We start from the raw sequence: 16,534 nt of genomic DNA on the forward strand, positions 1-16,534 counted from the left end.
TCTCTCTCTCTCTCTCTCTCTCTCTCTCTCTCTCTCTCTCTCTCTCTCTTCCTCTCTCTTAGTGGTTAGATCGTGGCCTAAGGGGTTGGCGAACTACTCGGGGTTGAGGGTTGCAGGTGGTGTGCCAGTCGGGAGTTGGAGAGCCGGAGAGAGGCAACTCGTCGTGGTCGGCGGGACGAGGACGCAAGAGGGCTGTCGTAGACACGCTGGCTCTTGAGACGCGCGCTCGTTAATTTACAGGATTTTCTAAGTCGTTAATAAGCCCATAATTACGAATTTTTATAAGTTGCAAACCGAAAGGCCGCTGGAGGACGGAGGGGAGCGAGCCAAGGGGCGAAGAAGCAGTGGGTGGGCTAGACAGTCGGAGGACTGTGAAAAATGGAAAAGTTTGCAAAAATGTCGCACCTCTGGTAGTATTTTAATTGCTGCTTCCCCCACCCCTCCCCCCGATTACCATTATCACGGACAGCCACTGCCACCGATGCACCTCGTTTTCGCGACATCGATACCGTCTACCGTCTCATTCGGACGATCGCGATCGCAGCCTTTCGATTTTTAATTAACGCGTCATCGATAGTTTTCCAAAGGTATCCGCGAAAGGTCCTATATACCGTTTGCGAATTCTACGCGAAAGTACACCGATATATTCGTCTATTCTACGTCTACGGAAAGAATAGCTAGAGTACGCAGTAATACAGCTGTATACGCGTACACACTGGCTCTTTGTGTTTAAAACAAAAGCAGAAACGACTTCCGTACGTCGCTTTCGATCACGTTTTTTTAATCGGCGCGAGGACGAATCCGTTTCACCGCCTCGAAGGCGTAAACCAGTTCTTCGGTAGGTCGGTGCGTAACGTAATTTCGATCGAGAATACTTTCTCCGTCCGAAATTTCGTCGATTTAAATAAGCGGAACTTGCAGCCTCTGACGACTCGAGAATTCGTAACGGGCTACGTTTCCTTTTGAAAAGCTAAACGAGCTTCGGCGAAATTTCATCCGCTCCGTTCGAAGAGGAGGCAATTTACGAATTTCACAGAGATCTCGACGTCGACGAAGAACCGTTGCCGTCTAGTCGCGAGATGGACACGGCCGAGTCGGACTTTGACGAGAAAGTCGATCCCTTAAGCCCTTATCTAAAATTAAATCGGTAGTCGCGGCAGCCCGTAGTAAGGAGACACCGAGTAAATCGTAACGGGGAATTCACGAGAGTACAGGACAGGAAGAACGTCATAAGAGAAGAATGGCCGGCATCGTCCATGAGACAACATTCATTATATTCCCTTCAACAATGGCCGATTATTACGATAAACCCTCCTCTTCCTACGTAACCGGCTTTTCCCCTTTTACTCATCAAATTGGATTAGTTGTCGAGCTTCTGTACCACCGTCGTGCGCCGCGCCATGTCTCCGCTACCATTTTTCCTCGGGTTCGAACCGTGAACAAAAATTTACTTCGTTCGTTTCTCCTCGTTCTCTAGCACGTAAGTTTAAACCTTAAAAAACATCGAGCTTTAGCGATTTGAACGTAATCGAGCTAGTACACGACGACCGTTACCGTCCACGACGAGGCTGAAAACGATCGGCGTGGCGTGTGGTTAGTCTCGAACGCTAGCTTTCGACATTCGGACGTGGCTCGTATCGAAATGGAAAATCATAGCGACAGAAGGGGACGCGTTTATCGCGCGAACGCTTTCAACGTTTGCATACCACTCGTAAAAAGTCGCGTGACCAATTGTCCGTTTTCCGCCATCAGCTCTCTCGATCCCCAAAATAAACGGTGTCCAGTTACCCCGTCGAGCGTCGAGGAGGGTGAACGCGTTAGGGAAATTTCTATTTTTGTCACGTTCGTCGAATGTTTGCAATCGACTACGGGGAAAGGCAGCGTGTTTCACGCGGCTCCGTAATTTCCAATGGATTAGCTCGGTTATTGGTTCGAGGATACGGCGATCGGTTTTGCCGTTCTACAGCGTGGACGTATGGTCGTAATCGTAGTCGTGTCAAAAACAAGGAAAAATCGTTCGCATTCGATTAGTCGGGCCGTAATTTCGTCGATGGCTTTCCGTTATATCGTATTTCCCACGTTAGAATCCTATTAACCGTAACAAAATCATCGAATTTTCTCGACTCGACGTGGAGCGTGCTAATCGGTCCGCAACGGTTCGATCGGACTCGTCGAGGCCAGGGACTGGCCTCGTTGGAAACGCGATTACGCAACGAGGAGGCAATGGATGGCGCGGAAGAACGCGGATCCACTTATTAACGAACTTATGGACCGACGAGTTCGACGCGAGGGTGAAAACTCCAGAGAAGAAGCTTGCCATCGTTGTACAACGGAGCGAATCGAACCGTAATCACGTAGAAATACTCGCGATCGATACGTCGCGCCAGGAAAGATGTTTTTCTCGATGTCGCGATACTCGACGCTTTATCGTAATTCCGTCCGATCGTCGGCGTCAACGGTACTCGCGCGATTATGTCAACGACGTCGCTGGACACGGGGACACGGAGACACGGTTGCGTGATCCACGTGGCCGGTGATTGCGTCGACATCGCGGCCAGAAAGAGAGGGAAACAAACGCAATGGCACACAAAGCATCGATGTTGGGCCAACTAGAAAAACACGAGGCGGCGGTAAGGGTGACTCTCGACGGCGAGGCAAGGGGAAGGGTGGCTCGAAAAGGGCATTCACCTCGATCTACAGCCGCGCACGTTTCTTTGCAGCGCGTTTACACGGATACAGGTCGTTTCGTAAGCCATAATACGTCCGCGAAACGAGAAAAACACGTTTTTTTTCTAACCTTATTCGTCCATAAGTCTCCGGTCTCTACCATTCAAGCGTGTCGCACTTCTCGAAGCAACCTCCTGTACGCTCGAGTGCTATCGAGACAGACATTGTATACCACGTGATTTTCAAATTCCGAACACGTTGTTTCGGGAAATTAAACGAGAGGTCCTTCCAGAAGCGATATGTAGCACGGTTTCAGAATCGATTTCCGTCTCCCGACTTTGCTATCCATTTTCATCCCAAGGGTTTCCAACTCGTGAAACTTCTTTCCCGTTGTTTTCACCGATCCATACCGTCTATATCTACATCTTTGTAAATTCGAACCGTATCGAGAGTGTTGCTAGCAAATTTCTGATAACGCGCGCACGTGACGATATCTACACGCCTTCTATTCGAGTCTAGCGCGCATAATGGTATCGGTCGGTTGCCGATACACGTACGTATCAGCCAGCGTATCAAGCAGCCCGTATCAGCTACCTGCTCGACTTTAGTCGTCGGTACACTACGAATAAAAAGTTTAACGTTCAACGCGGGTACCCTTCACCTGCGCGAGACACAAACTCCATTCGTTGATACAGTTTCGATCGTTTCGCTTAGTTTTCAAATTTGTCTCTTTTACGGTAACATGTCCCTCGATGTGCTTTGCTTTCGCCCGAGACGGTTGAGGACCAAACAAGGAAAGTCTCTCTCTCGCGTCAAACGTAAAATAGTTGCGCGCACCAAGGTAAAATGGCATATGCACTCGGGCTAAGATATCGGTGGGTGTCCGAGCGGTGGCCGACAAAGTATAGCGTAGCCGGGGAAGAGCGGCTGTACGGGCGTACAGGGGGTAGAGCTACCTGTAATATTGATCCGTGCAACCTTCTAGCGTTAGTGCCGACCCGTGTTAGATGGATGTTCCATAACTGTCGTTGAGCGCTGAAATGAAAACACCGCTGGCTTCAGTCGCGGCGGCTGGGTATCGTTTGGAGCGTTCATAGATAGCCGCGAGACCTGCGACCCCGACCCGATTCGACGCTCTTTTTCTTCCTTTCTTTTTCTCTCTTTTTTTCTCTAATTTTGTCAAACCCAACCGAGGGTTCGCCGGACCCGCGCCTACACCGCATCGGTGGAAAACAGAGGCAAACTGACGCAAACCAACCGTTTGGTTCCCTTAGTTACGATCAATCCCGTAAGGGACAAATCCTGTCAACGGCTAAGGATGTCGGGAACGAAAAAGCCTAACGCGTCTACAGTTCTTCCATTGAATCCGATATACATAGGTGTACTTTTCGAAGCGTACAATGAATACAAATAAAATTCTACCTACCGTTTGGTTTGTTACAAACAACAAGGACGAGGTCTATTTACGACGCTATCCGTTTACCTCGAACGATTTACAACGACAAACGGTGAATTTCGTAGAGTCACGCGTTGTCAGTCCATACGTTTAGATGTTGTAATAACGTTCACAAGAAACCGTAAGCGTCTCGCGATCTATCAGCGAAAGATACGCGATAAAAGCGGTAACGAACGCGGTGACGCTTGTCGATCGATCTATGCTTTTAAAAAAAAGGTTGGGTAAGGAATTTTTTTTCGACAATGTTTTCTCTCGAGGCCTCGAGGCTTCTCTTGTCGTCCGGCACGTCTTCGAGACCAAAGTTTCCCTAAGAATATCTATAACCTTTGACTCGCTCGCGCTTTATATGTACCAGTATCTACTCACCGGTCGATAAGGACTGTACGTCGTTATAGTCGCGATAACGATTGATGCATCGGCTCCGACCGCGATAAGATTAACCGGTATGCAGGTTGCTCGAATTCCATTTTGTCCGTCGAGTTGCCGTTTCACGCCGCAACGGTATGTTTCGTAAGGCGGCGTACCACAGCCGGGTTCCGTAATTGACAAACGACCACGGGAATTCCACGTACGCGAGAATCTCGCCGTGTTTAAACGGACTGGAACAGATTTAAACGATCGTAAATTATTGAAATTTCGAAGGAAGCTTTACGCGACGTGTTTGCGCGTCATGCTCGTGATTAGAGGTCGCGCGTTTGGAACCGTCGGTAGGACGGCGAACAAGAGCTCGATGAAAAATTTCGACGATTACGAGTTATTTCGTTGACTGCGATTCCGTAATCTCTCTTTCGATTCGCGATCGCTGCGATCGCGAGGGCATTTCAACGATAAGCGTACTCGCGAAACGTGATTAGATTGCGAGTACCGGGTCAAATATCAAGGTGAGAAGACGGTATCTTCCGCGTCACCGCATCGTTAAGTATCACAATTACTTCGCGGAATTATCATTTGTTATCGATGTCATATTTTTACTCGGCCGTTTGGTGTGCTAAGGAACGGTATGTGTCGTTTCGACGAATAAATGGAGAAATACGTAATTGGCGCGCGCATAAACGAACGGTGACGGTGACGCAGACGCTTCACCCGCGCGTCCAAAGCCTTTTCGATTAGTCTACGGTGTGTGTAACGTGAACCGACGCGGATGAGCACGAGCTATGCAAAAGGAGGCAACGCTGACGCAGGAGGCAGCGATGAGTCACGCGCGACCCGGGGCGCGGTTGTGCGGTTGTGCGGCGCGGGAAAGCGTTAAATAATTTTGGCAGAAAGCCTCGTCCCACGCCACGAAATGCAACCCCGAGCACGAGTCGCGAGTCCCTGCGATAAGGGCGCGATTATCCGCGCAGATTATTCTACGTCTAGCAGCCGGTACGGTACGCCGCTCTACCCCTCGTATGCGACGCTCTATGCCTCGTTGCGGCACCCCTGCACTCGCGTTTCGTGTCTCGAGTTTATCCTCGCACCGCGATCATGCACGCACCAGCTTATTCGGTTAGGCCGCTCGTTGGAAAGGGTCGGAGGACCTGTCGAATCGTGATTAAGCCTCGAGGTGCTTCCCCTTATCGAGGGTGCTGGCAAACCTTCTCGACCGATCTATCGGCTTGCATCGTCCCTTATTCGCTTCTCCTCCTCCATCTTGTTTTTTCCCGCGCTTTACCAAACGACCGCATGAAACGCGATGAAATGCAAAAACGTTACGACCGCGATGACGAAAGAACGAAATGCAGGCTAATAAACAGACGAGAGACGAGCGTTAAGAGCATCGGGTTTACCGCCTGAGAATTTCCATTGTCCTCTGTTACGAACCGTCCATCCGGTTGGTTCGCCGCGTTCGTCCAACAAAAGAAGCGCGAACGTGTTAACGCCAAACAACGATACATTCCGGTGTAAAACGAATACGCGCAAATCGTATAAAATCGTTCGCGATACGATATCGGCGGATGATTGTCACGTAGACGGTAGCGATGCCAAATGAAATTGTGCGCGTTACATCGTAAACTCAGCGAATAGTTGGCAAAACGAACCGCGGATCGTTGCCGCGGTTCTCGTCGAAGAACATCCGTTTGTGGAATACGCGATCGAATCGCTGACGGCAAACTAAATGTAACGACGTCGAGTATCGACGCGACCTATATCGCTTTCCGAGCGACATTAGCCCACGTTGGCTTAAAAATAAACGAGACGAGCGAAAAGTGGTCCGGTGGCGACTACCCACTCGTCGTCCGGGCGCAAAATAATGACGTGCTCGTCGTTAATCCGCGACTTGATTTCGATTTAATTACGCACCTGCGAGTAACGTAGGTGCGCGTACCGCTTAACTCGTTGAGAGACGCGTCCATATCTACGCGTAACGAGTATGCGGGTACAGTGACGAATCTTGACGTTTCGGAGCTCGAACTAATTATCTTCGAAGGCTCTTTTCTTGGCCGAAATATTTGTGTTTGTATAAGTTGATTCGACAAAATTTGAAACGTCGGCATCGCAGAGATGTAGTTGGTCGTCGGAGAATCGAAATTTATCGCAAACAGCCGACGTTCGAAAAATTAACGCCAAATTCAGTTTGCTCGTTTGCGAAACGTTCCGAGCCGGAGGCGATTCAGCGACGATCATCTCCGATAGGATAATCCGAATCCATTTCACGGTGCGAGACGACAACCGAGATACGTAAATGACGTTCGATCTTGGTCGTTATCCGTTCGTTCCTCGTACGGGATACCGTGACAATCGGATCGAACGCGCGAAATGATCGTGGTCGTTCTCACCCTCGCCGGAATTTCGATCGAGTATTAACTATTACGGGGAGCATTTCTTTCTTATTTCATTTGTTCTCTGATCGATCTGGTTGGCGAGCCTCGATGTGAGAAATGCCGAGATAACAATTTCCACGAGCCATCGACGTTGACGTCGACGCAAAATTTCTATGCGTTACTCACGCTAGTGGCTAGAAGCGAAAAAGAAGCGATCGTCGCCAGCTCGAATTCGATTGTTTCGTAAAAGCGGCGGCGACCGGTTCCGCTCGATTGCGCGTGTGCCTTATCCGTTCTCTGTTTTCCCTTAACGACAACAACGAGAAACAAACAGTCACGTTCGAGAGAATCCACACTTTTTGTATTTCTCGAAACGAAGATTTGCCAGGAATGGCAACGTTTATCAGAAGAGCAAGGTTTCCCATTAGGAGATACAGTAAGTGTTTGACAACTCCAACCGGAATATTTCACGAAAACGACCCCGACGCGTCGCGTCGCGTCGGCAGAGTATAACCGTTCTCTTCGTAACCTGAAGCTAACGAGTCGTTGGTTGCGTAGATACGATTCGCTCAATGATTTCCTTCTTCCGTTAAAGGGCAAAGGTCGGCTTCGTTGTACGTGAAACGCGGTATCGTTCGTTGCGTAACGCCGTCGAGGATTTAGTCCGTTATCGTTCTCGGAGTATCGCCGATAAAAACCCGCGTCCATGGTATGAAAGCAAACGACGTACCATCGATTTGTATCTAAACGTGAAACGGAAATGAATGATCGTAAAGGAAAGATTGGTTTCGTCCAAACTAGAACGTGAACGGAAATCGTAAGGGAAAATGAGAGATTTGACATGGAAAATGGTTTGTTTTCAGGTAAATCACCGTTCTTCCCGAGTCTCGAGGAACAGAGCGGAACCCTGCTGGAGGATCCGAATGCACCGAGCCAGTTGGACGGTGTTGGCGTCGGTGTCGGTGTCGGTGTCGGTGTCGGTGTCGGCGTTGGCGTCGGTGTAGGTGTTGGCGTCGGGGGTGGAATAACCGCCTCTCAAGCTGCGCCACTTTCGTCGCCGAGTCGGAGCAGTCCTCACAGCCAGGGTAGCGAGACCGGAGAACGCTTTTCTAGAAAAGTGTTTGTCGGCGGATTGCCACCAGACATCGACGAAGGTATATTCGCTTTCTTTACTCTTTTCTCCTTAAAACTATACGAAACGGTGTCGTTCATATACCTAGACGAAAATTGTAGGTTAAACGAGAAATACGGCTTTGCTTTTTATTCGTACGAGACGGCAAGGCGCGATCGTATCCCCGTTCGATTTTTTATACAATTATGAAAATTTGTTTATCGCAGAAGAGATCAAAACCAGCTTTCGTCGTTTTGGATCATTGGTCGTCGATTGGCCTCACAAAGCGGAGAGCAAATCCTACTTTCCACCAAAGGGCTACGCTTTCCTGCTTTTCCAGGTAATTTCGTTTCTCGTTTCTCGTTTCTCGTTTCTCGTTCGGAATCATTTCCCATCCCGTTTCCGACCGATCGCTACTATGTGTCGTACGAAACTCTAAATAATAAATGATATACGTATATCGTACGCGTCGTCCTCTACTAGTTTCCCATTTACAATGAAAACGATCCAACTTCGTATACCAAACGGTCCCAATAAACGTAGATTGATTCGAGACTTGTTTCGAACACAGGACGAAGCGTCCGTGCAGCAGCTAATCGACGCGTGCATTCAAGACGAGGAGAAATTGTATCTGTGCGTAAGCTCACCGACGACCAAAGATAAACCGGTACAGATTCGGCCATGGCGATTGAGCGACGCGGATTTCGTTCTGGACGCATCGATGCCGCTGGATCCACGGAAAACTGTGTTCGTCGGCGGTGTGCCGCGACCATTGAAAGCCGTCGAGCTAGCGATGATCATGGATCGACTTTACGGCGGCGTCTGTTACGCAGGCATCGACACCGATCCTGAGCTCAAGTATCCGAAAGGGGCTGGCAGGGTCGCGTTCAGTAATCAGCAAAGCTACATAGCTGCCATATCGGCCAGATTCGTTCAATTGCAGCACGGCGACATAGACAAACGAGTAAGTAGTTTTATCTGAGGTTGATGGAAACGAACGTGTCGAACGCTATAACGTTTCTTGTTTTCCGTTGCCTAGGTCGAAGTCAAGCCGTACGTTCTGGACGATCAAATGTGCGACGAGTGTCAGGGACAACGTTGCGGAGGTAAATTCGCGCCGTTCTTCTGCGCTAACGTTACCTGCTTGCAGGTAAGTTGTACGGAAACACGTACGCTTCGATCGAGAGAACGAGTAACGCTACACGTTTGTCGTTTCGTTTGTTACAGTACTACTGCGAGCATTGCTGGGCAACGATTCACTCTCGACCAGGTCGCGAGTTTCACAAGCCGCTGGTGAAGGAGGGCGCGGATCGGCCTCGAGCCGTGCCTTACCGCTGGTGTTAACCCCAGCTCCGTTGTCCCTAATTATCTCGCAACCCTAGCTAATTAACTACCACTTTTACGAACCATCCCCTCCCCCCACGAGACACTTTACCTACCTTCACCCCTTTCGCCCTTTTCGCCCCTTTCGCCCCGACTCCTTCACCACCTTTGCCTCCGAAAACAAATACACCCTCCCGAACCCCTGAAATACAACATCCCGGTCCATCCGACAGTCCGTCTCACTCCTATCGCTTACCTACCGGTTTACCAACCGGAACACAGACCAGAAACCACCATTACCACTACTACTACCCACTCGATCGTCGGTACTACCACTACTCTACTACTACCACTATTATCGCTACTACTATTACTACTCTATCACTACTACCACAATTACTATTCAACTACAAGTTACTTCAACTCCACTGCTACTTTAACACATTTACCGGTTACTCGACGAACAAAACCACCCGGCGTTGCCTGCCAGTCGAACCTCTCGGCGTCACACCGATCGATCCTCGGCCTTCGATCTCGCAGCATCCATGGCAAGCGAGAGACCGTACTCTTCGACACTCGCCATCGATAGACGTTGCATCGAAGGAAACGATCGAACGAAAACCCATCGAATTCAAAGGATGGAAGGATCGTTGCAAACGCGCTTGATCTCTACAAGATATCTCATTTACCGAGTATTATCGATTCGTTGGCAAACGCGATTCGAGTCTAGTCGAGTCGAGTTTCTGATTCGGTGTGAACCAAGATCCATCGGTTCCACTGCTCCTCGACCGTGTTCGCTCTTTGCTCGTCTATTTTCCCCACATCACGCGGCTCGCGGTGCATCGAGCCAAGGCGGACAAGAGTCCAAAAGTCTCTCGCCGATCGACCACCGACCATCGACCAACCACCGGAGAACGTGCTTTCGCACCGAGCAACCCTGCAAGCTGTCGACGCCACAGCGAAAAACTCTTCGCCAACTGTCTCATCTTTTCGTACGAGCGACAATCGGACAAGAGACTTCCGCGTCGGAGAAACCGTGTCGGAGAAACCGTGTCGGAACGCAGACTTTTTCCTTCTTCGTCCTGATATCGCCAACTGTCCTTTGTTCGAACGACCAAGGCCAGAGAAGGAAAAATGCCGAACGAGGAACACGCGACTACCCCACAGATGAGAAGACGTGTCCGTTCCTCTCGTCGATCGTTTTACGTTTTCGTAGACGATCGAGGGAGGATCGAAGCTCGTCGATCGAAACGCTGCTGTCGGTTTAGAAAGGGCCAACTCCGGTCGAGAGATGCACGAAAGAAACGAAATGTGGTAAGAAAATGTAGCGAGTACCTGATTCGACGCGAAATGATGAGGTTTAAAAATCGATAGAGAGAAAAAAGGAAACACACACACACAGAAAGAAAGAAATAGAGAAAGCGATTGATCGATAAAGTTGCAAGGCCGCCGAGACGTGCGCTGGTAGAAACGCGGAAGAGTGATAGATAAATAGAGACGCGAGTCCGGGAGGCAAAACCGTTCGCGATCGAACGTTGAGTAGATAATGAAAAACATCCACGCTTCAAACCGCTGTGTATTAGATAATTCTCTGTATCACACAGTCTTTAGCTTTTTAAGGACTTATCGAATATGTTACATAGGTGCGTTATATATAAATATATATTATACATGCGTTTTTCGCGTGGATAACGCGACTCGCGCTCGTAGACGGAATATTTGGAAGAAAGAGAGATGGTTTTTTACTAATTAACTTATCCGAATACGAGATGTAGGAAAAATTAAAGAAAAGGGGAAAGAGTCATATAGCGGGGGGATATCGGGAGCGAATGAAAGCGAACGAGAATCAGAAAGCTGACAAAGATGAAAGAACGGAACGTAGATGGGCAATTTAAAAGTCGATAGTTGAATTTTCTTAGCGCGCGACCGCGTGTTCTCGCACGACACGTCTGTCTAACCGTGTCCGATTCTCTGCCAATACTTCGAACCAGCCCGAACAACCTTTCGCGGAGTCGTCTCGGGAGGAGAGGGAGGCGAGGGGATGGGATCGCGCTTCGGAAGAAGAAACGAAAACGTGGGCCTCGCGATCTCGCTTCGTGCGAGAACGATCCGTTATTTATTTTCCGAAAAATAAAAAAAATCCAAACGTATCCGACGCTTACCGAATGAAAAATCGAGGAAAAAAGTGCACGCGAAAACGTCGATGATAAGTAATCACGGAAACAAAGCTAATTCGTTTTTGCTTCGATGGCAAATCGCGCGCGGTCGTATCAGAAAACAATTGGCACGATAGCCGAACCGAACTATCGTTGTACACGTGCACGCGGCTTCTACATAGGCCTGCGTATTTCGACTCGATGATCCGGCGCGAAACGAATCGCGAAACGAATCGCGAATCGCTCGTTTCGAGGGAGAAACGGACAATTGTCCGTTCTTGTTCGTCGTCCATGTCGAAGAAGAGCGGAAATCTAAGTCGTAGTCGATTCGATCGTCGTACGTGCGAACAGAGTAACGTTCTTTACGCTAGACTCGTAGGAAATCGCATGAATCCCTCCTGTGTAAATACCGACTTTTCTTCTACCGATACGATCCTCGTAAAATGGCGACGGTCGAATACACGTTTCCTTAATTCTAACGAAATTTTTCGCTCGATGTACATAATCAAACGCAATGATGCAATCGACGTAGTTGAAACGATATCTCACCTCGATCGTGACACGTGTATTCTTCAACGGGAAGTTGTCGAGATGCTCTCGATGGTAATTCCTAGCGCGGCGTTTCCGGCAACCGTTCGTCCGCCTTTTCTCTACTTTTCTTTCGACGAAAACGACCACAGTCGAGATCATTTTGCTCGCGTAATCGAAGGAGCAGGAGGAGGAGGAAAGTACTTTGCGCGAAACGTGGACACGCGTAGCTTCGCTGCTTGCACGATCGTGCTCGCAGCATGACCGTGATAGGCATCGAAGACTCCGTCGCTCGTTATTTCGAGTTTCGCGTAAATAGCTATGTATCGGATATGTCGAATCGGCATATACGACCGATCGAACCTGCGTCTGCGGCTCGAGTATAGGACCGAATGGGTCGTGTAAAGTATGCATTGCTAGCGGTAGCACACTTGTCAAGTTCTTCGTAGACACTTTCTCAACTGTCGCGTAATGTACATCCAAAAAATTTTGTAATTTCGTAAGTTGCTCGACGATTCGCGAGAACGGCATCGCGTCTCGACTGGTTAAGGTAGCTCCAACCGATAACTTAATTGTTTGTATTCGTGTTTAGCCTTGGGCACACTGCAGCATCATCGATCGAAACCATAATCTCGTAGTTTGATCTCGCACGAGTACTTTTCAACGTCACACTCTCGCGTGTACACGGTTAGCAACAAACTCACACGTACGTGCCGAGACGCAGGCTTGTTCACTTTTCAAACTATAAAAATACACATACGTACACACACACGCGCGCGCATACATACATACATACATTCATATATACATACATATATATATATATATATATATAAATATACATATATATTTATTTTTTTGGTACTCTTTTTTGTATATATTTGTCGCCGTAGATTAGGTGTCGTCTAGACACCATAGAGGTACGAGCATGTGCACGACGGATAGGAAAAGCGAGAGAAAAACCGTAAGAACGGCCACTCTCCATCCCTTCGTTCATACGAATTCGTGCGTATACTCGCGAGCGTTTATCGGGTACGGAGAATGTACGGAGTAGTCTAAATAATTGCGATGAAAATAACTGTTGAACGATAATCCGTCGAGACGAGTATCCCGTTCGACATTCGCCCCACCTCCCTTGGGAAAGCATTGGCAGAGACATAAAGGTATTTACTTAGACGCAACATGCCGCGATCGTCCCAAGGCGATACAAAATAACGTGCTAAAGGGGAAAAGAACGAAACGTCGGCAACGATTACAGATTAGAAGTGTGCGATACAGGAGAAATGAAATTTCGTGTCGAAATGCACGCGAAGCTCGTCGAGATATGTATTATGTATATAGGTGTATATGTATGCACTATCGAGTCGACGGAACAAACACATTGAATTTTTTCTATCCGTTGCTACGGTAATATTCTAAATAACGGTTAATCTTTTCTTGCGCACTCGACAAAATTTAATGTTGTTCATCGGAGACCGAATAGCGAGAAGAGGTGAAATCGAAAGGATGAGAGATCGAGGTAGGAATGGAAAGACAAGGAAAGGCGGACGATCGAGCGAGCGAGAGAAAAGGAGGTGAACATTAGTTAGCGTAATTTTTCGTCGCGAGGCATCGTTCCGATGTGGACGAAAAGCGATGGAACGAGTCCGTACGGCGTGCTACCGGTAAATAATAAATTTGATTGCGCGAGTGTGGTTTCTCGATTGCTTCGAAGATGAAACCTCTCGACTAGCTCGTTGTCCCGAATTTTGTTGCGATCACTGTTGCGCGCTCATGTTTCTTTCAACGTTGTCATTCACTTTTCGTTAAATGTTTAACGGTAGGATTGTTCCGATCCGATCGACCGCCACGAAAATTGCTTCCGAAGACTTTGAAACGCTCTTACGCGAACATTGATCGCTACGAACGGAAAAACTTTGTGGCGACAAAGTTTCGAGCGGGGCAACTCGATGTATCCTGAAATCCCGAGGAATCCTCGAAGCATTCACGCGATAAAGCGGTTCGTATATTAGAGAAAAATCTGTTACTCGTAACCGAGAAGAAAGTATGCGTCCGAATCGCTGTCGCGCGCGCTGCCACACGCGTGTACGCTCGCGCGTACGGACAGGATCTCCCACTAATCGATCGATATAGTTGTAGCGAAACTTAACTAGGTACCAATTCACCTAAATCAATTGATAATTAAAGAAAAAGTATACATATATATAGAGAATAGTATCGTTCCAGTACTTGAACGGACCGAGTATTTGGACGAGGACCGAGACCGAGATTTTTCTAGACAAATTTTTCTATTCGTTAAAGAATGTTCTACTCCGAAAACGTCGGAGAACCTGCTATTGGCATACACGGTGGTCGCGCCGGAACGGACGTAATTTTCACCGTCATTTTTCTGGCGCGGCGAATCATGCCAATCCACCTACACGAACACACCACGCACTTACGCTAACATAGTACACGATACGGAAAAGCCGCGTGTAAGCGTCTTTTTGTACGCGGAACTGCTTCGACGTAACCATTTAGCTAAATTTTGCGGAACGCGCGTTTTGTAATTTCGCGCAGCCTTCCACGAATTTCTTTCGCGGCGCGACGTTCCTTTATCGCGAACACGCTACACGCTACACGTAACACACACACATACACGCATATACACACATAGACACAGGCACACGTATACACACCATAGGAAATTGAAAAGAAAGCAGGAACAAGAAACGTATTAAGTGTTCCAACGAGGTGTTCGTAAATTACCCGCGAGTCGGCGGTTGTTTTCGATATTCGTGTGCCTCTACGACGACGACGATTAAAGAAATATTCGTACGTCGATCGCTGGACGAAACGAGTTGTCCTATGCGTTCGTAGAACTTTGATCGGCGATCAGACGAGATCCGCGACACACCAGAAATTGGATGTTTTCGATTAATTTTATCACGCGTACGTACCGAGGCTAAAACGATATCTTTCGTTCGGTAAATTTGTGTAACTGCGACGAATAATTTATTAAAGGAAAATCGTCGACTCGGGTTCGAAGCTGTTGAAATGTTTCTGATAGTTAGTCAAAAATAATCGCAAATCGTCGAATGCGAATTTAGTGAAATTAATTAGGTACGCCTATCTCGCGTTGATCCGGATCGAGATCGCCCTCTCGAAATCGAACGTTTAACCGCGGCAGGAATGGTAATCGCTGACGCGAACATATCACTTGGTATCTTCATTTCGCGAGAGTACGCGCGTCGTCTCGCTTTATCTCTCGCTTTCCGAAATATCGTATAATTTCGACAGTTTTGTGAATAGGTAGACGAAAACGGTCTGGTCGTCGTAGACGCACGGAAATTGCAATCTCGATGTCTCTAGTTCGTCGTTCGCGAAAGAGAAGAGACCGCGAGAATGTGTAGGAGCGAATGGATTGCTTATCGCAGTCGTGTAGCGAAACTTATGCATACAAACGCTCACGTGTACATTCGATGTAACGAATCCGTAAACGTGACGCGCAAACAATTTGAAACAAAAAAGAAAATAATAATAACAATAATAATAATAATAATAATAATAATAATAATAATAATAATATCAATAACGATGGTATCGATGATGAGCTACATTCACAGCGGGATTATCGTTCGATATCGCTAGTAACAAAAGTAACAACAACAACAACAACAACTACAACTACAACTACAACATCAACAACAACAGAATATTAAATATGTTAGGTACGATTCTTCACCTCCTTTGTAATATGTGTGATAAAGCATAATATATAATATAATGACAATTATATAGATATATAATATATATATACATATATATAATATATCTATATAAAGTACTAATATATAATTGATAATAACGATTCAAATATCTAATATATTGTGACAGACTTGAAAACAAAAGTAACGGATGTATGTAATTGGAAAATATATACCGATTGCGCGATACGACAGTAGGAAGGAAAAGAGAGAAGCGAGAGCGTAATGGAAAGAAGGGAAGAGTGCGGCAAGAAAGGGCGCGAAGAACCGTTGCGGCGGAACATTTACGTTGGAAAAGAGCCCGGATAGTTTCGAGAGAGGATGAGAAATTGAAAAGCGCGAGACCTGTAGGCCGGAATTTCCACGCGAATCCATGCTAACGTTATAGTATATCGCGCGTATACTGTCGTTCGAGTAATACGTCTGTGTCTGTGTGTGTGTGTGTGTGTATGTGTGTGTGCGTGTATAATTAAAGGAAAGGTAACGAAACAAAATGAAAAAAAAAAGATAAAAATTTGGGATGGGTTGGTGGGTGGGTGGGAGGGAGGGAGGGAGGGTGGGTGGGAGGGGGAGGGGAACGAGTAACAATGGTAGTCATTTACGATAGATTTGTATTTTTCAGTGTTGAGAAGTTTTTTATACCGCTGTTATATTCTTGTCTAAATATCTTAGTTCGGAAAGAATGCGTGAGAGAAGAGTTGTGTGTATTTTAGCGTACATGCGATTAGGCTCGTACAAGTGTGGCGAGTGCAATGGAGAGAGAGAGAGAGAGAGAGAGAGAGAGAGAGAGAGAGAGAGAGAGA

At 47.4% G+C, this 16,534-nt stretch overlaps 1 protein-coding gene across 1 annotated transcript in view; it reads left to right on the forward strand.

Annotated features, from left to right (window-relative positions):
- Window positions 1-10,346, forward strand: part of LOC128896297 (cytoplasmic polyadenylation element-binding protein 2) — a 50,313-nt gene extending 39,967 nt beyond the window's left edge. The window contains exons 4-8 of the mRNA XM_054159578.1: window positions 7,731-8,021; window positions 8,206-8,318; window positions 8,550-8,942; window positions 9,018-9,128; window positions 9,206-10,346. Coding sequence (XP_054015553.1) covers window positions 7,731-8,021; window positions 8,206-8,318; window positions 8,550-8,942; window positions 9,018-9,128; window positions 9,206-9,322 — 1,025 coding nt within the window. The 3' untranslated portion in view covers window positions 9,323-10,346. The remainder of the gene's footprint in view (window positions 1-7,730; window positions 8,022-8,205; window positions 8,319-8,549; window positions 8,943-9,017; window positions 9,129-9,205) is intronic.
- Window positions 10,347-16,534: the final 6,188 nt, after the last annotated feature.

The sequence above is a fragment of the Hylaeus anthracinus genome, unplaced genomic scaffold (genome assembly GCF_026225885.1).
Source record: "Hylaeus anthracinus isolate JK02 unplaced genomic scaffold, UHH_iyHylAnth1.0_haploid 0, whole genome shotgun sequence".
In the NCBI taxonomy this organism is placed as follows: Eukaryota; Metazoa; Arthropoda; class Insecta; order Hymenoptera; family Colletidae; genus Hylaeus; species Hylaeus anthracinus.